This window comes from Alosa pseudoharengus, unplaced genomic scaffold (assembly GCF_046254945.1).
Source record: "Alosa pseudoharengus isolate Yale_2024_CS ecotype anadromous, Long Island Sound unplaced genomic scaffold, YU_APseudo_1.1 YU_APseudo_1.1_scf_4, whole genome shotgun sequence".
NCBI lineage: Eukaryota > Metazoa > Chordata > Actinopteri > Clupeiformes > Clupeidae > Alosa > Alosa pseudoharengus.
This window is the reverse complement of record NW_027468774.1, coordinates 22,167,585-22,187,243: the sequence shown is the minus strand read 5'-3', so window position 1 is coordinate 22,187,243 and position 19,659 is coordinate 22,167,585. Positions and strand designations below refer to the sequence as shown.

Genomic DNA, 19,659 nt, shown 5'->3' with positions numbered 1-19,659 from the left:
ATAACTGATCAAAACCTTTTATTTTACATATATTACAAGATGATACATAACTTAAAAAGTAAACCTATTTTCATCATTCCGTCAAACTGTACACAACACATAGATATACATTATAAAATAGGCATTTCATCTCTAAACATTCTGTACATTACATTTAAATGCGGTTTATTCCATACATAGTATTGCTACCGTTGTGGTCAGTTAATTGAATACTACCGATAATTTGTATTGTTTGTATTCATACATTTTTATTGGAGTAAATGCGGGGGCAGGTTCAGGCCTCTGGAGTCTCTACGACAACATATTTCACAAAACCAGCAAGGCCCTGAAAAGCCACATGGATCTGTTTAGTCGTTTGTGCTTGCGCTTACCAGGCGCATGTTTTGGAGCAATCCAGAACCCCATGCTAAGGAGTGGAGATTGAGGCCACAAGAACCTGATTTCTGGCCAAACAGCCCAGAGACCATTGGCAAAGAAAGGAAAAACTTGGAAACCTGTTATTTTCCTATGTGTGCGTCTTTCTCTTTTTGGTTGTGTATACTGTTTCTGAGGGAAAACCAAGTGGTGCACACAGCCTTGTTGAAATAGTCTCAGCATCAACACAGTCTAGTTATTCGGCTCCTTCTGAACATGCATCTTCAGACATGACCTGATAATATATTTATGCTTGAAAGAGTTCTGGTTTACAATGCACTGAGTGCATTACGTTGCATGGTACTCTACCTTGAAGGTGTTAATTTTTCTCTCTCAGTATGATATCCCAACTTTGACAGTGCTAGAGACTTCATTCATAGGGATGATCAACCCTATGCATAAAATATTCAATGTGAAGTCATTAAAAGTCTCAGTCTTCAGAGGAAGTGTAGGGACTAGGCACTCAATGTAGTAGTGCCGTGAAGTGCATTTCAGAGTTCCATTCACCAGGCCAGAGTTCCAGCACCTCTACATGTTATGGATAGTCCTTTTAAGAGTTCCGATAATGTGCTCAGCTCTTGGACATCCTTGGGTAAATGGCTTTGATGGTAGAGGGGGTGAAGTTCCCCGAGGAGACGGTGTTCTCCACTCCCTCGAGCCGGTGGGAGGGTAACTCCGTCTTGCTGGTGCTGCACTCCAGGAAGGGCAGGCCGATTTTCTTGACCTGTCCATCTTTGGTGATGAGGCAGTGGCGGCAGAGCAGCCGGATGATGGCCCGCCGCATGTCCTTGCTGGTGAGCGTGTAGATGATGGGGTTGAGCAAGGAGTTGAACATGGCGATGCCCAGGAAGTAGTCCGCGCGGAACAGCACCTGACAGCTCCGCGCCGGGCAGCAGAAGTCCAGGATGAGGAGCACAAAGAGGGGCAGCCAGCATGCAATGAAAACCCCCAGCACGATGGTGACCGTCTTCAGCAGGGCCAGGTACTTCTGGGATTTGCGCGCCAAGCCCTTGCGCTGGGGGCCGCAGCCCAGGCGCTGAGTGTTGGACTTGACGATGCGGAAGATGCGCGCATACAGCACCACGATGGCCATCAGCACTGCGCTGAAGACTGTGACACAGAACAGGATGTAGCTCTTGTCGTACAGCGGCAGGACCGTGGAGCAGTGGTCCAGGCGGCCCATGCAGTTCCAGCCCATGATGGGGAGGACCCCCAGCAGCACCGAGACCACCCAGCTGGCTCCGATAAGGGCAAACATGCGTCCTCTCTTGGCCCCCTGGTAAGGCTTCATCCTCACCATGGTGACGTGTCGCTCAATGGCGATAGCCAGTAGGCTGATGACAGAGGCAGCCAAAGTGATGAAGACCCCACCTTCCCTCAGGAACCACTGCAGTGGTGTCATTTTCAGGGTGTTTGCTCCAGACGTGATGATGTTTACCATGTAGGTGAAGCCTGCCAACAGGTCGGAGAGTGTCAGGTTGCCCAGCAGGTAGTACATGGGCAGATGGAATTTTTTGTTCTTCCAGATAGCCACCAGCACCACAGTGTTCTCCAGCACTATGAGCAGACAGATGATGAGAAAGAGTATGGCCTCTGGTTTTAGTCCATCTCTGTACTTGTTCTCTTTCAGCTTTCCCGTATAGTTGTAATGTGTTACCAGAGCCGCATTGCTGTGGTATTCATGGAACATACTGAGGTAGCCAACGGCAGGAGCCACAGTTGGCAATGTGGCAGAATAGGCATATTGTGATGCTTCCTCCATCTTTAGTCCAAGTGATTTTACTTCACCAGAAAATAGTCCCCTTGAAAACTCCTGTCACCACTTAGTTCTTACGACTATCATAGCTTTTTTTCAGCTATGATAAACGTGAAAATACAATTTGAATTTGAAGATATCCTTTGATACAAAAAAATAGGTCCTTGGGTCGCTGGTTCAAACTGGGTGGATATGAAGTAAAAAAATAAAAAACAACACGGCTGTCTTCAGAAACTCCCTTTCAGCTCCAATCTCAGCTGTGCTATATCACCGACAGCCACAGGATGGTGTTCTGGAGGGAACAGAAAGGCTTTAGTGAACACCGTGCGCAAGAACGCCAACATCCTGCGATCCTGCAAACTTCATTTGAATCAAATCGGTGTATTACGGAATGGTAGGTGAATTAATTGATGACTATCTGTTACTTCAATGCCCATATGTAGGCTACGCTATGTGTCTCCTAGACTAGTGCCCATTATGTCTTCTTAAACATGTAGCCAAGTTGATGGGTTGTTTGGCTACCAGGCAATTAAAACGGTGTAATGTTCTCCAAAATTTCCGTAATTTATTATTCTAGTCACTGCGCGATGAAACACTATTTTTTACCACTTGGCTGAATAATAATTAAATTAAAATAAAACTACATTAGTAATATAAAAAATAGGCTACTTATTCTTCCTCCACAGTGACACATTTGGACTATCAGTGTTTTTCTTAATTTACGAGTTTAAGTTAGTAGCCTAGTCTGGAGTCTTAGGCTACTTCAGAACATTTTAGCTGTCTGTCTGGTTGACTTTATTTTACAGTAAAACAATGTAGCCTATAAAGGGTCTTCATATTCCCACCCCACGAAGTCATGCTGAAATTGACATTTTCCATACAGCCTAGGCAAAGAGGAGACAGCAGCTTACCTTCACGATTCAGAGTGACTGAGTTTAGTCTGAGGTAAACTGTCGGTGTATGCTGAGCTCTCGGTCCCAAAAGAGTGTAACGCAACTTCATCTGATACAAGGACATGAGTCGACGAGAAGTGGGCTGGTCTCTCCGACTTTCGTTGTTTGGCTGTTGAAGCTGTAGTGAAGAGTTGGGTCACTCCCACCGTGTGTGATCACCAGACGATATGACCTCCGTTTGTTATTATAGGCTGTATTAATCAAGATTTGGCCTAAAGTCTAAAGGATTATCCTGTTGTTTGTTTTCATTGGTCATTAACTAAAATTACTCATAAAATCCTAAGGGTTTCCCTGGGTACCTTCTCAGACTCTTAAGTGATATTCTTAACCTGACTGATAAGACTAACAAAACCGAATGGCTTTTGAAATTCATATAATGAAGCAAAAGTTGAAGGACTATATTTCCAGGGAGCTATGGGATTGGGAAAGTGCTAAATATGAAAATAAATGTTGTGTGTGTGTGTCCATTAACAAAAGACAGAATTCATACAGGCTACTTCCTGTTGTTGAAAACACTAGGTCAATAATGCTAATTTTAATAAAGACAGTAGTCAATATGTATTAATATACTGATTTCCTTTTTGAATCTGTTCCTTTTTTTAAATTTCATGTAGCCTATATAAAACATTCAAAAAGGAAAAAAAAAAACTAAAAACTAAAAGCTTGGTTTCAAACCACATCGCATCGTTCTTCCTGGTGATGCATTTGATATATCCTATACTTTTTCTACTACTATTTAAAATCTGCGCTGTCTACAAATTCTATTTTTTTGGTCCTTTTCCATACATAAGATGAAGACTCTTGATGGAGGTCCACTTTAAAACTGGAATTACGTAAATTTAAGTGAGCCGTGCATGGGTTGGCTGACTTTCTGTTTTCTTTAAACAGGAAGCTCTGTCATTGTGCCTTGAAGGGAGAGGGATATCCTTCAGAAACACCTATGAGGTCACTCTGGGTTGTGCTGGACGAGAGACGCAGTGTCCAGGCTCAACAGGGGTACACACTGTCCTCAGAGGCCTAGACACCACCACCACCACACCCTCGGAAAACATTATTCACACATGCATTTCTAAGAGGACATTTTCCCAGCAACTAAACAACAACAACAACAACAATGCAACACCCTAATGTAATGCCGTGTTTTATTTTTTATAGGGCCAGTGAGATGTTTTCATACTTGTCTTGTTTTTAGCTGTATGCTGTGGAGCTTCCTGAAAAGGTCAAGACACTGGTGGTTAAATTTGGCTCTGTCAAAGCACACCGGCATGCCAAAACTCTGTGAGGCCCCTCTACCTATGAAACACTTGTCCCTGTCCGGGGTCAGACTTGTCTGTTCCTTGATGTGTCAGTAGGTCCTCTCCAGTTGTCAGCAAAGTTGCACGTGGTAACCAGAGATTTGACCCCTTTCACCTGCCCCAGGGCCCACACACTGACTTACCTTAAGCGGACGTGCTACTTCTCGGGAAAGCCAGTTTAGCCAGGGGGGGTTGGTCCCCCCTCACACACACACACACACACACACAACCTCCCACTGTGGCTATTTGACATGGACTCAGCAAGTAACTCTGATTAACACACAAAGGCCCCCTGACCGCTAAACGGAGCATTAGCCTACAGAGGAAGATCAATTCTGTCAACTCACCTCCACCATTCTAGTTGTAGTGTTCAGTGCCTGTGAGTGAGCCTTTTCAGTGTGACCTTTTTGGAGCTTTACTTCTGTGACGCAAAAGCTTTCAAGCGCAGAAGGCTGAAACCTTCAGGCTTTGTACTGATTTATACTTTGAAATCATACTTGCATCACTGACAGAGGACAAATCAGCAAGCCCTTACAAACACTCTTGTTTATTTACAAAAGCACAAGTGGCACTTTTATTTGTACCAGCAATAAATCTCTGACAAGTTTATCGGGATTGAGTTTCAAACCTCTGAATCAAACAAACAATCAAGTTTTTTCATTCACTATAGCAGTATACCTGCATCTAAATAATCAACTAAAAAAGGACATTTAATCAACATGTGGTAATGGATAAAAACATGTTTATACATGTCTTATTGAAGAAGAAAAGTAAATCATTATTTTGACATCTATATATATGGCTAGATATCACATTGTGAATCTTGGTGCAAACAACAGGTGTGCAGAATGCAGTGTGAAAGTAGAAACTGAAAATGTCTCTCAATATAATTTCCTCCCCTTGTTTCTTTGGATAATGTTTCTGGATGTTTCTCAGACCTGTATTGTTCCCTTATCTCCATAGAGGGACTGGGATTGTACTTCTCTTTCATTTTTCATTGGATTTCTTTATATTGGAGGAATTCTTACTCTTTTTACTTTCTAGATGTCTCCTTGCCAAAAGTGGAAAATAATAACACCTTATTTTAAAAAGAAACTCTCCAAATACAAAGTGGTCCAAAGTGTTCAGAGCAGGAAACACACCTGCCTGCACTTCGTGGGATCATGAGATCATGGGGCAAAAGCTGCGACCCTTTCCCTCCTGGCCAAGTTCTCTAGTGACACCTGTCCACTCTGCCCGTAGTAAATCCTGTCCGCTCAGTACCTCATAACTTCTTCACATGGTGAAACCGCTCAGTGGTTATAGCTCTGAGTGAGTGTGTGTCGTTAACAAGACACATTATATGCCAAGTTTAGGTGGTGTAAGTGCTCAAAAAACACATTCTGTGGTGTTTGGCTGTAGCTAGTTGTAGTCTTTTTTGGAGTCTCTTGGTCTCATGTCCAAAGAATGAGCTAGAGCAAAAGAATGACTTCACATTAAATGGAAGGGGAAAATATGGAACTCTTGAATATGTTTTTCTTCCATTACTTACTTGTGGGGGTTTTGTGGTTTAATTTAAGTGAACTGGGTCCATCTCTTACTGCACAGACATGCCCCTTCATTGTTCTCTTTTCAGGCTACCTCAATACGGCAAACACTTGGTACACAGCTTCTGGCAAGAGTGCCTGTCAAACGCCACAGGGGAATCAGGACTATCACAAACTCTTTATGATGGACAGGCTGACTTGTTTGCCTGAATCTTTACATTCTCACATGTCAACCTTTTCTTCTGAAAGGTAAAATCCATATCCCTTCGGGACAGCAATTCCCCACAAAACATACATAATCCCTGTTTTGTGCAACATACATAATCCCTGTTTTGTTTTCTTTGGTTTCCACTTGAAGCAATCTTGTTCTCAAACATGACTGGAAGGTTTTTAAAAGAGTATTCTTTCATGCCCCTTTTCACAATGTTGAATGGCTCTCATGTAGCTGTGACCCAGACCACTTGTTTTTCCGTATTTTAGTTATGAGGAAACACACTCTTGAAGTTGCGTTTTGCACAAAGGCCAGACAATCTTTACTGGGAGAGGCTGAGCAATAAAAACGAGATTAAAGTAGAATGTATGTGTGGATTTCTCTGAGTGCAACAAATGTGGCCATTTTAATCTCTTTCATCAGAGTTTCCTCTTTGGGAGAAACAGAAAGAGCAGGAGGGAGCAGGAGCCAAGAATGGCCAATTGGATTGGGTGTTTTTTCAGTCAGTGGGGAATTCTGGGACAAATAAACACAGGAAGAAGCTGCCATTTGGGAACATTCTGATTACACATAAACTTTGTATATGTATATAGCTGTTTTTGTCTATAGTACAAACATCCTCAACTCACATAAACTTTACAACAAATTCTATCCCTCTCCTATCTCTCTCTCTCTCTTACTGTCTCACTTCAGTAGAAGCACAGTGGCATGACCCCTAGTTGCTGTTGAGTTGTGTCAACTCTGCAAACCCAAGAAGACAAGTGATCTTTATACTTTCTTTTCATTTTAGTTAGATGAACAAATGCACCACAACTAAAATGGCATAACTATCCTTTCCCTATGTAAATACTAAGAGGAAAGCCGTTCTCTTTGATGCTTTTCAGTGTGACCTTATTATAACCACTAGAGCACTGAAGATGCTAAGTAAACTCCTGCCAGTGAACCACAGTATAGACACACCACAAAGGAGGTGCTAATCTAACACAGATAACAGTAGACCTTTGCTTTTCTCTGTTTGTGGTGCTGGCTGAGATTTGTGCTCTTCAGCGTGGTGTTAGGTCCTCTCCACAGGGTGATAATTACCGCAGTTGCATTTCACTCGATAATCCTCACCAATCCTTCAATCTCTATCTCACACTTAACCATTTGCTATCACTCCTTTCCCCATCCTAGCACCTGCCACTTGTATGCATTCACACACAAACATACGCTCAAGCACTCTTTCTCTTTCTTTCTCTCTCTCTCTCTCTCTCTCTTTTTCTCTCTCTCTCTCACAGACACACAGACACACTGATGTTGGTGTGGAGAAGAGGGTCAGTTCAGATCGAGGGCCATTCCTTCCAAGATGTCTGAACTTCTTGTGGTCTGTGGTCTGCCCTGACCACAACCACACAGAGTCCTTCTTCCACTCTTGCGCCGTTTCGACCTTGGCTTATAACACTGCATAATCCTCCATGTCACTTCTGGATGACCTAAGACAGCTCGGTCAGGGTGGCTGGGCGGCGCAAAGTTTCCATCCACCACCCGCCCGTGCTGCGCCCGATGAACGTGAGGGCAGTGGATTTCTGAAAGGTTGTTTTGTTAACAGGGGCTTCACACAAGTGTTGTGTTTTAGGATGAGTTCATCTTGAAAAATGAGAAATGGAAGAAAAGCCTCCAACTCAAATTTTATTGTGAAAGTGGAAAAAGGCGTGAGTCATGTGAGAAACAAAGTAGTCGAGAGGAACAGTCCTAAAAGAGACAAATTCACACACTTCATAAATGATGTGATGCTAAGCAAGACCATCTGTGGGCGCTGCGTTGGGAGCAGAGTCCATCATAACCTTGTACCGAGGGGGGGGGTCTGGGGACTTTTGCGTAAGTTGAGTCATCCACATGGAGGGATACCAGACTCTGCCTCTTCATTTGCCTCGCCAGTGTGTCTTTTTCCCAGCTCGATTGAGACTGAAGGGCCAGAAAACCTTAAGTGATGATGCAGTTTGCTCCTCATGAATGGGGCTCTTTCATTTCTGTTTTTTACTGTCTCTGCTGGAGTGACATACAGATTCTGTTTGGTTAGAATGCCACAATACTTTTCCCCAACCCAGAGTTAGTGGCTTAGTGGCTTACAGTACAGTAAAATCAACAATGTTCAGTTAAGGGTTGATTCTAACACTATTCTGAGTCAAGTCCCACTTAATTAGTGTTAACACTTCTCTGACAGTTGTTAAATAGTTAGAGATGTTACTCTCTTCAGATCATAACTGGGCCATTTAACACTTACAGTGAAACTTCACTGTGTTCATGTCAGTACCAATCTATGACTATAGGTCAAAATCACTATAGCTTATCTGTACATTGGTTCTCAGAGGACACAAAGGCCAACTCCTATACTCCTCCAGACAGGCTCTTAGATGGTTATGTTTTCATTGTTCAAAGGTCTTGTTTACACGTTAACTAAGGGTTAGGGCAGGGGTAGGGAACCTATGGCTCGCGAGCCACATGTGGCTCTTTTGGGAACTGCATCTGGCTCTCGGACAAACCTGCCATTTGTTTACTCAATAAGTCATGAATAATTTTGGTACTGTATTAAATTAAAAATGGACCTACTGAAATCAAAATGTTAAAATAGTGTATAATATAATATATGTTCACGTAGTTTAATCCATCCCATGTCTGTTCTCTACCGCTGAAATTCACGGTTATGTCGATGTACTGTACAGATATGAAAAACGCGTTTTTTTATTGGACAATGCTGTGCCGAGATAACATTCCATCCACTGATGCTTTACTTAAAAATTCAGCTAGCTAACGGTTGTTTCCAAAACAAAGAAAATAGCTCTGTAACTTCTTACTTACCTGTTATCAATAAAAGTAATAACTTGACAGTACATTCTGAAATTGTTGGTCTTAATTGAAATACATGTATTTAATTGTATTCTGTGTTTTTAAAAATAGTATGGCTCTCACAAAAAATTATTTTTAAAAAATGGGCGTTTATGGCTCTCTCCACCAAAAAGGTTCCTGACCCCTGGGTTAGGGTGACATGACAATTAGGGAATAACAGATTCACCCATCCTTCAGGGTAAGCAGGGATCCAGTTTTAAGAGGAAATACTACTCCAGTGAAGGGTAGTATTCCTTCTTAAAACTGCATCCTGCTAAACATGCGTGATACATGGGCTTCAGCTTCACTGACCACAACCCAAAGCCTCAAATGACCAGGGTGCTTTTTGAGTGAGGTTACCCTGCACAAGGGCGAACAGCCTGGTTCAACTCTTTGGGATTTTACTATTTGCTCTAAAAAATCACGTGGGGAGGACTGTGCACGCTCAGCTGATTCTGCCCTCATCGCAAACCAAAACTATTGTTTTCCTTAGTCTGGCTCTCTGCAACCCATCTGTCTTGAAAGAGCTGGATTTCTAGCTCTGCGCCACATTGTGGATTCTGGGAAGGAGCTTGGTCTGGACCCGTCTAAACCAACTAGACTGCATGTTTTGCTTCCTTTTTGCTTTCTTGTTTTTCTGGTGGCCTGGTGTCTTGTGAGTCCACGTTTCAGATTGAATCACAATATTACTTACATTAGATTACAGTATTTGTATATCAAATAACAATAGCATGTTTATTACATTAAGTATTTGTATTAAGTATCTAGGAGACATTTTTCTCAAAAACAGTTTATCCAATACAGTGAGCAAATTCCCTTTCACTCGTGTACATCCACATCAATGCGCTGTGTAATAGCTGGTGCTTGTCATAGGCTTAAAAACGCTCAGAAGTGTAACCTGAAACCCCATGTAGTCAATCTGCCATGGCTGCCACCACCGCTGCCCCCTGGGGTCAGTGCAAGGGGAAGTGAATGAGTCTGACTCCCAGCGCGTCACTGTTGATACTGGCCGACACTGACATCCAGGTTTCATGGCACTAGGCTGCACAATGTTTTCAACACGAGGGAAAGAGAAAGAGAGAGCAAGAGAGTTAGAGGGGGGTGGAGGAGGTGAAGGGAGTGTCAGACGTTTGTTGCCAGATTTGCTCGTTGATATGCTAGTTGGAGTAAACATCTGCCAGCGGGCCTGGCATTTAGAAATGTTTTGAAAAACTCCAAATGCAGCCATGCCAATTGCCTCCAAGCTTTGGTTTGGCTTGGCACTGACTACCTCCATCATCAGCCCTGGCGGCCTGTTTGCTCTCAGTCATGTTTCATGTCAGCGTCCTCAGGTGCAGAACATGGACGCCCAGAGACGAACAGCTGAGTGCTCCAGCTGCCGCTTGCTAGGGAGCTGACTCTGTGGAGCTCCGAGCATCGTAACATTGACAGGCTCCAACACATGGACAGCATGGGGAACTCCTGCCTCCTACTGTGTGTGTGTGCACCACTGTTCTGTGTGCCGGAGCGGCCTAGGGAGCTATGTGAGGCATTTCACTGTAAATTCTAGCCATGACACTGGACAACATATTCTGACCACATGCCTGTCTAGCCTCCCCTGCTTTGAAATCGTATCCCTGGAAAAGAAACCAAGAAGCGCCTTCCTCATGCCCAAACTGAGGAGGAGTTGTCAGCCTCTTGGAGACATACAGCCAAATGTCAGATGCTCTCCAAATTCTACCACACACTGGCTCATGGCAATTCACAACCAGCAGTGTAAAATGGGTATTTGTTTAACAATCTTTGAAAACATTTTCCGCCGAGAGGAATGCAGATTTTGACCTCTGTTTCCAGTTCACTTCCTGTTCCCATGCCTGCCGTCATGCCGACCCATTCCAAGGGAATGTGTCATATTTCCAACATTTTTCTAAAGCCTGTTTGAATATCCTCTCATAAACATGCTATGTCGCGTATTATTAATATTTCCTCCCCACATAAAGGCGTCCGCTCAGCTTTTACCAGTCCTCACTGTCACAGCCTCCATGTTTTATGATGACAACACTTTACAAGTGGTTTTGTAGGGTTTCGTGGAAAATTCCGGCTTTAAAGGGTGGACGGGGCCCTCTGAATGCCCACACAAATGAACAAGCTGTGCCTCATAAACCATTAGGGGCTCTGATGTTGAGCCCACGGCAACTCCAGCTGACAACAGAATGCCCTTTACTGCCAACCTTTCTACTGGACTCAGAGGGCAGCATATGGTTCTTGGTTCTTCTCAATAACAGTGTGAGTTGCATAGATTTTTGTCGGTCTGCTTGTAACAGTATTTCAGTCGGTGCTCTACTTGCATGTGTGTGTATTTCTATACTTCACTTCACTTGAAAGTCATTAGCAAGATCAAGTACACCATCAGCAGCATCAAATAACCAACAGCAATTTGGACTGCAGTTACTGTATACATAGGCCTTCCAGTGAATGTTTACATGTGGTTGCAAGTCAGTGAATGAAAAGGTCTCAATAGTTAAGACAACATGAAATGCTTACTGAAATGCTTACTGAAAAAAGGTATAAGCTAAACCTCACTGGGGATTTTTCTGGTTTATAAAGATAACTCGTTGCATGTTTTTGGACATATATCAGCAGTTTACGTCTTGGCTTTTAACCATATGTATAAGAATTTTTATTTAAGAAGCAGCGAAATCTGTTGGGTGACCTTTTGCCAAATCATCAGCTTTTGCTCAGCAGTCTGTTTTTTTTTCTAGCGTTGATTTCTCTATATTTTTTGTCCAATGTCTGGCTCTAATGTCCAGGTTGGACTTGACCCAACAGGACTTCCTGAAACACATGGACATCACTCAAAAGAGTCCCCTATTTCACATGCACTCTGGGTTGAACTCCTTCTGACAAGAGCATCTTTCTTCTACTTCTCAGTGATCCTATAAATTGATGACCCATTTTTCAGTGTAATCGCACTCTGATCCTTCCTTTCCCCAAAAAGCTTGTCTTATTCATCAGTAATGTATGCAAGATACAATGTTTGAAAATACATCATTATTGTGCTTCCACTTATTCTATTGCATTGAAAAAGGGATGAACCAGAGGGTGACGAGCTTGTTAGTCAGAGTACTTGAAACAGTTCCTGGGAATCTTGGCGTGGGAGTCATAATTGTTTTCAGAGCCCCACTCACCACACAAGTTGGTATTCCATTGAAAAAGAGTGAAACCAAATGTGTTTGCATTTTCTCTAAGTTCAGGCATCCTATCTATGTGGGCTCCTCATTAAGTATTCCTGACACAAGTCAGACAGATAGTAGTCTCATTCACTTTGAGCATCGCTAGCGTGTGAGTGTGAGGAGCCGGCAAGCTAGAATGACACCCCTGTAAATTCTGCTGTGATGTTTGGTGGCTGGGTCATTTAATGGTGAAAGAGTAAGTTAGCAAGGCCCTTCTGCTTGTATTTTCACACCTTCTGTAAGACTCTTGCTTTTTGTTTCCCCCTTCTTATTCACATATCAGATGATTGACACCTCATTGCAAAACAAGGCTGCAGTTTATTCACAGCTGCCAGCAGACCTGCTGTTGTGTGTGACCCCAGTCTACTGCAGCTGTGGGCAGAGCATCAACATCTTTCATACATTTCCCCCTGTTGACCCTCAATGAAAAAATGGTCTCTGGTTAAGCCGCACTCTAATATCCTTCTATACATCTGTAAGAGATTGATAACAATGACAAATGTTGCTTGTATTCAGAATCTCATTAGTGGAAACTCTGACTCACTTTCTCTTCCTCCCCACACACATGCACACACACACACACACACACACACTATGCACAGTTACACGTCTCCTTCTACATGGCTGTGATGAGCCACATGGAATGGCGGTGAGTCACACAAGTGCAGAGAGTGGTCATCGAAATGGCAGAGTGATCCCGGACAATGTGGGCATGACTGCAGAGGGGAGAGTAATGGGACATGGCAGAGCACCTGTGAGCTGAAAAGGCCAAGCCGGCGTAGCGGGAATCAGCCGGGAACACACAGACAAAAGGGCCGTTGTTTTTAGAGCGGCGCGTGTCTTTGTGTCCGTTCTGAAAAGGGCCGGGTTGGGGGCCCACGCCGGAAAGGTGAAATATTTCAACCCCAGGCGTCCAGGCTGAGGCAGGCTGCCTCGTGTGGCTCTCGTCGTGGCTTTTCTGCCCGGCTTGCAGGCTGGAAGATTACCCCCTGAAATAAAGGGGATCAATCAGGAATAATGGAGCCTCTGTGTCACTGTGAGCTGCAGCTTTTCAACTGTCCCTCTGCTTTGGTCTGGAGCCCCCATTTCAGAGCTGCAACAGTCCCGCTGGCACAGGAATCTGTCCCCTCCACCGTCCCATGACAGTCTGGGTGGGGAATGTTTTGCTCCTGCCGCAGTTCTGACCACCAGTGCGAATCATGATGATGCAGGCATATGGAAGAAATTATGGTGATGAAGTTAGCTGAAAAGCTTCATCAAAAGTCATCATGAAAATATTTTAGAATGTTGGCTGCTAGAGTTCTAAGCTCTAGTCTCTGAGCTGGTAGCAGAACCATCCTCAGCCTTTTGTTCAGTTAAGTTCAACCTCAGAACTGGTCTTCAAAAAAATTGCAGCATAATCAAAACAACTAAAGGAAATGAATTGAATGAAGTCAAAATATTTCAATATTATGGTTGACAAATAAAATGTGATTTTATTTTATTTCTTTAACAACAATTACGACATATTATAGTATGATGGAGGATATGTAAACTATGTTATGAAATAAGTAGTTGTAAGAAATCAAACCTTGGATAGTTGCAATCCACAGTGGACCTCACTGGGCTTGACATTGGGAAAAACAAGGGGATCAAATTGGGTTGCCCTGAGGAAAGCCCTGTACTCAAGGAAGTTAATTGTGCATTGTTAGGAGAAAATGTTCTAGAAAATGTGTAAAATTATGTTAAATAAAAACAAACACACGTCTTGTGTGTCTCTCCTGTCATCCTCTCCTGCAGGATTGTCTGAGGTGCTGGAGCTTAACAGAAATCAAACTGATATGACAGAAAAAGGATCTGCACATCTACATTAAATTTGTGTATGCAAGCTTTCGGTCAGAGACCTTTTTGAAGGCATGGTTACTTGATCATATGGGTTGATTGTTACATCTAGTTCTTAAACATACCATGGAAAATGTGCATGTTATATTTTATTGTACACTTTATCATGCATATTTACATATGATATGACTTGTTAAGAATGTTTAAGAGATATGAGGCATGTGTTAGAGGCTAAATGTAGAGCACCATTAAACCATCCCAAGCGCTGCATTAGCTCTAAATATGCAAGAGTGCATCTTCGGCATTGGCCAATGTGGGTAGCAAAAAAAAGTGTTAACCCACAAAGAACACCAAACACAGGCCATGAATGGGTGGGGCAGCATTTTCTTCACACCTCTTGCACGAGAAGGGGCTGCTACAAAGCTTTGTAACCCTACAGCTGTCAGCGTTTAAATTCCATGTAAGCACCATAAAAAGGCAGTCTATATCATGGACAGAAAATAGGTCAGCGTTTCTTGTCACTCACTTTTGCATATTGCAAAATGTGTGACCTTTTATTTGCAAGACGATGTGTTGTTAGGTCTTTAAATAAGCATGCTGGGAAATGAAACAGAACAATGGCACGCAGTTGCCTCTTGATATGATAAGCAATTGGTGGCCTTATCATGGGAAGGGCTCCACATCGGCTTAATTAACAGTAGTAATTTCATTGTATCCTGTACAGTGACAATAAAGAATTCTATTCTATTTTATTCTAAAGAATTCTATTCTATTCTATTCTAGTTGTCATCAGAGGTGCAGGATGCTGGAGCAGAGCATCAGGTGATCATGCCCTGACCACAGTGCACAGGCCCCAGGGCCGCATTATGCTGACTGAGGCATCTCCCCTGATCAGCCTGGGCAAGTCTAGAGGTCCCAGATGCTATCTCCTCTGACCCCCAGATGCTAAAGCTAGGCATCACCATTGTTATCCAGTCTCTCCTTTCCTGCCTGCTATCTGATTTGTGTCCTTGTTTTTTATCTGAGTTTGATTGTGCGTCTCCGGGAGCGATCCCTCCCTCTCTGCTCATCTTGTTTGAGCTTCTTTACATGCAAGGCCATTTCCCTTAGCTCTCCACACGCCAGGGCTGCTTCCCTTATCCAGTCACAAGGAGAATGTGTGTTTTTTTTTTTATACTGTTTTTATAATTTATGTTCTAATTTCCCTTTTGGTAATGTATTGTTATTGTTAGGTTGAGTGCAAGATGGATAAACTCATTTAACATGTTGTTATAAAAGACTTGGTTTGTAAGATCGTCAAGCAACAGAGAGTGTTTTCTATAGACTTGAGTTTTCTCAGTTTACAGTCAGACATTTGAAAAGTTTCCTGTGTGGTAAACACATCTCATGCACCACTCACCATGGTATTAATAAAAATATTGGATCGGCAGAATTAGTCAGTGGTGGTGTTAGTGGGAATTCGCATGACATCGTTCATTAGATGACAGTATGAGCCGGGTGTGTCGACCCTGTTTCCATGATTTCATATGCCTGGACACTGACAGAACCATTTAAAGTCTTAATTTTTTTATTTGCCATGTTTACCAATGATTTATGCATTTTGTCAGATGCCAAAAATGGCATCATTATCTGATACTAAGAATACTAAGAATTTATATATATTTGTGTATTTGTTTTTTAAAAAGTTGCAGTCATTTAGTTGGTAGTCACAGTTTCAGAAAGTAGGCTATACACCTATCTATCTATCTATCTATCCATCTATCTCTCTCTCTCTCTCTCTCTCTCTATATATATATACATATATATACACAATAGTGTAAACATGCCCTAGAATTTTCTCAGAAGTGTGGTGTGCGGTTTTGTGGTGTTGTCAGCCATCAGGGTGGGTATGAGTTCAGTATGCTCACACACAAACACACACACAGAGCCAAACCTCGCATGGCTCACTGTGTGTCTCCTCTTACTTCTCTCTGTTTCTTCATGGCCATGGGAGCTGAAGAGTAGAGTCTGTCATTAAATGAGAAATGGGTCCTGGAAAAAAAATACGCACCACCCACACAGCGTGGCTAAAAGAGGGGAGTTTGATGTGTGAGTGTGTGTGTGTGTGTGTGTGTGTGTGTGTGTGTGTGTGTGTGTGTGTGTGTGTGTGTGTGTGTGTGTGTGTGTGTGTGTGTGTGTGTGTGTGTGTGTGTGTGTGTGTGTGTGTGTGTGTGTGTGTGTGTGTGTGTGTGTGTGTGTGTGTGTGTGTGCGCGCGCACGCACAAAACATGTTGCAAGAGCATGAAAGGAAATGGATGAATTCAACATCAGGCTTTTGCCTCACAGGAAACAATCATTTAACAGACTGGCCCACTCAGTCCCATGGAGAAAAGTGCTGGGGAGCGTTTATCTTCACAGCATTCCCACATCTAGCCTCAGAGTTGCTCCAGAGCAGCAGTGTGCTGGCGGGTGGTTCAGAGCGGAGCCTCAGTGCCCCCAGTGTCCTCTATTAGCCACGCAAGCATGGAATATGCGTGGGTTGTATTTGCTCACTCAGCCCCCTGCATTTAAAACACTTCACAATGATGATGCCATATAGATTGCCATAAAAATAAAGGAAATCCCCATCCCACAAACTTAGCAAACTTTCGACAGTTCTCACATAAGCCGATTTCTTTCCTACAGTGTATAGGCCAGCAGCAACTGGCTCACATCATTATTAAAAGAACCCATGATTTATCACTGTTTCCTTCAAGGCTGTAAACATAACATTGAGGGGGATATGACCGCCCAATATTCAACAATGCTCAAAATGTCCTCCCCAATATAGAGACACAATAGTATCATTCGCTGTTGTCCGAAATAATCACTTGTCCTCACAAACTGGAACATGGGAGTGCACAGGTGAGAGGATCTCAGTTCAAGTGAAAAAAACCTGATTACAGAGAATTTCAGAAAAAAACACTGGCTTGCCTTGCACAAAGCTTCACTTCAGCAAGGATATGTTTGAAACGGTAATATTAACATCCACAGGGATTTTATGCCTGAACTGTAATTGTGGAGTGGTTTTTGGTGAAAGTGTCATTAATGTTCATATGATTATAGTTATCGTTGTAATTTATTCATACTTCAATAGCATTAGGTAGAATGACAAACAAAAACGGGAAGAACAGTACTGTTAGACATTATTCATAAAAAGAAAACAAATAAATAAAAATATCATGTGTTCATAAAATGGCAAGAACTAATTTCAGCCAGCAGGCACATGTTGACTATTGTCCATGGCCTTGGTTTCCTTCTATGCAGATACAATTGAAATTAACATTCATATTCCATTTGTTACATATAAAATTATGTGTAGTACCTCCTTAAAATAGCAGTACATAGCATTATTTACGTAAAAGGCAGGATTTTGATATAAATGTCTTTAAAATATACAGGTTTTCCAGTACACATAAAGGTTTTCCCACAACTATTACTCTGTGACCATGGCATATTATGCATGACGCATACTGACCAATCAGCATCATCCAACTCATAGGTCCTCAGGTCATCTGTCACTGAGACAAATAGAATGTTAGTTTGGTTTCTTATTGTTTCAACAAAGGGGTATCACTTTGCTTGCAGGTCTAGACACTGAGATATGCTTATCTAAATGGGTAGATAATCCTCCACAGACAACAGAGCTAGTCCTCAGAGCCCATTGTTTCAAGAAGCTTGATAGGGGCATTGATGAGGCCTTCAGACTTCAAAAGCAGATAAATGCTGTGCCAGTTTCAATTAAATTCTGGAATTTTGCACAAGCCTGGTGTGTGTGTGTGTGTGTGTTGTGTTGTGTTGTGTAGAGAGAGAGAGAGAGAGAGAGAGAGAGAGAGAGTGGGCGAGTGGGAGAGTATGCATAGCTACCTTGGGAAACTTGTGACCACCAACACTTGACGCCTTTGATTGTTACACATTCGGCATGAGGGGCAAGACTTTAGATAACTCTTTTCCTGTTTGCATACAATAGTAAAGGCATAATAGAAAGTCTCCTCTTCCTTGAGGTGAGTCACTGAATTCAACTTGCGGCTATAAAAAGCTGTTTACATAATTGGCAGAGAGATGTTGAATGCGCTAGCCCTGGACAATGTGTCATTAGACTAATGCATCATTAAAAGCTTGTAAACAGCTAGATTTTACAGCTGTCACCTCTGATACAGAAGGCAAACCACAAAGATGACGACAGTCTTGAGAATTGTGCATTGTTACAGCTATCCTACAGCTTGAAAGACAAGAACGGCTCTGAGAATAACTTCTGTCAACCTCAAGGACCCCTCACCATATAGTATAACAGACAAAGGAGAGAGACAGAGAGAGACTACGCATTTAAGGGACCGAAAAAGAATTAAAAAATAGAAACAGGGACTTCTGGCCTCGTACCCTTGATGCCCCCTCCCACCCCTCCCCTGGCCGGTCCTCTTATCATGGCTTGTCATCAAACACTCATATCCTCACATTGTCCCCAAGGAAAACCAGCCTCCCAGCTGCAGAGAGAGACCAGCTCCTGCATCCATCCTTTCTTTTCGCTTTCCTCTCAGGGAAAGGGGGGTGGAGGAGGGGAGAGCATGATCAGAAGAGAGAGCTATTTCTCCTACTTGAGTTTGTGATTTTCCTTCCTTCTGCTGCAAAGCTCTCTCTCTCTCTCTTTCTCTCTGTATGCGTGTTTGCTTGATGTGTCCTTGATGAGCCTTGGAGAGAACTGGAAGTCCCAGTGCATTGCTCCTGCCATTTCCCGTGCTCTCTGTGTGTGGCATGTGTGTGTGTGTGTGTGTGTGTGTGTGTGTGTGTGTGTGTGTGTGTGTGTGTGTGTGTGTGTGTGTGTGTGTGTGTGTATCACAGCCTACGCCTACTCTTTCCTCAGTTTTGCAGCTGCAGTAGATTACACATGACGTATCCCAGTATACCGGAAACAGTCACAGGTTACAGGCTGAGTAGAGTGCTGGAGGGGGTAGCTGTTAGTCCCGGCGGGGTGCTAGGGCAAGAGAATGTGCTGCACCGCAGTGGGGGACTCAGGGTTTAAGGGCGCGGACGGCTGGGGGAGGCAATGTGTGATTCAGAGCTGTAAGAGGGACCTTTCACCAGTGAGCCAGAGCCGCTACACCCCCTCTCTGCACCTCCTCCTGGAGCCTGGCTGGAGAGGTGTGACTCCTTCGTGGGAAATGCAAAAAGCCTGTGGAATTTTATGGGGGAAGTGACTGATTCCAACTCCTTTCACTTTCATGTCGTGGACAGCAGTAAAGTTTATATGTATATTTGAGTAATGGGGCAGCATATTTCCCATGGCCATTGGGCAACCACACTGGTCTGTATCGTAAATCACAGTCTGCTGTCATTACTCAAAGTAACATAGCAATACACCAACCTTTCTTTATTAGATGGATTTTTATTTCATGTTCATGGTTGTCCATGTTCTTGTTATGTGGGTAGGCTGAACCAGAAATAAGCCATAGAAATCCCCCGATCACAGGTTAAGGTCACCGACCAGGCGTTAGTGTGACCTACAGGGGCAGGACAGGACACGGATGACTGTGGGGAGAGATACATTCCTGAGGAGTGAGTTATGAGATAGGCATCCTGTCCATCTCTTC

The 19,659-nt window shown here is 43.1% G+C and overlaps 1 protein-coding gene across 1 annotated transcript; it reads right to left on the bottom strand.

Moving 5' to 3' along the window:
• Position 1: 1 nt before the first annotated feature.
• Positions 2–3,191, bottom strand: s1pr5a (sphingosine-1-phosphate receptor 5a). Its single transcript, XM_076265321.1, has 2 exons — positions 3,082–3,191; positions 2–2,462 (listed from the first exon to the last, which is right to left on the bottom strand). Exon 2 carries the CDS (start codon positions 2,174–2,176, stop codon positions 986–988), a length of 1,191 nt encoding a protein of 396 aa, XP_076121436.1. The 5' UTR covers positions 2,177–2,462; positions 3,082–3,191; the 3' UTR covers positions 2–985.
• Between the last annotated feature and the right edge of the window lie 16,468 nt (positions 3,192–19,659).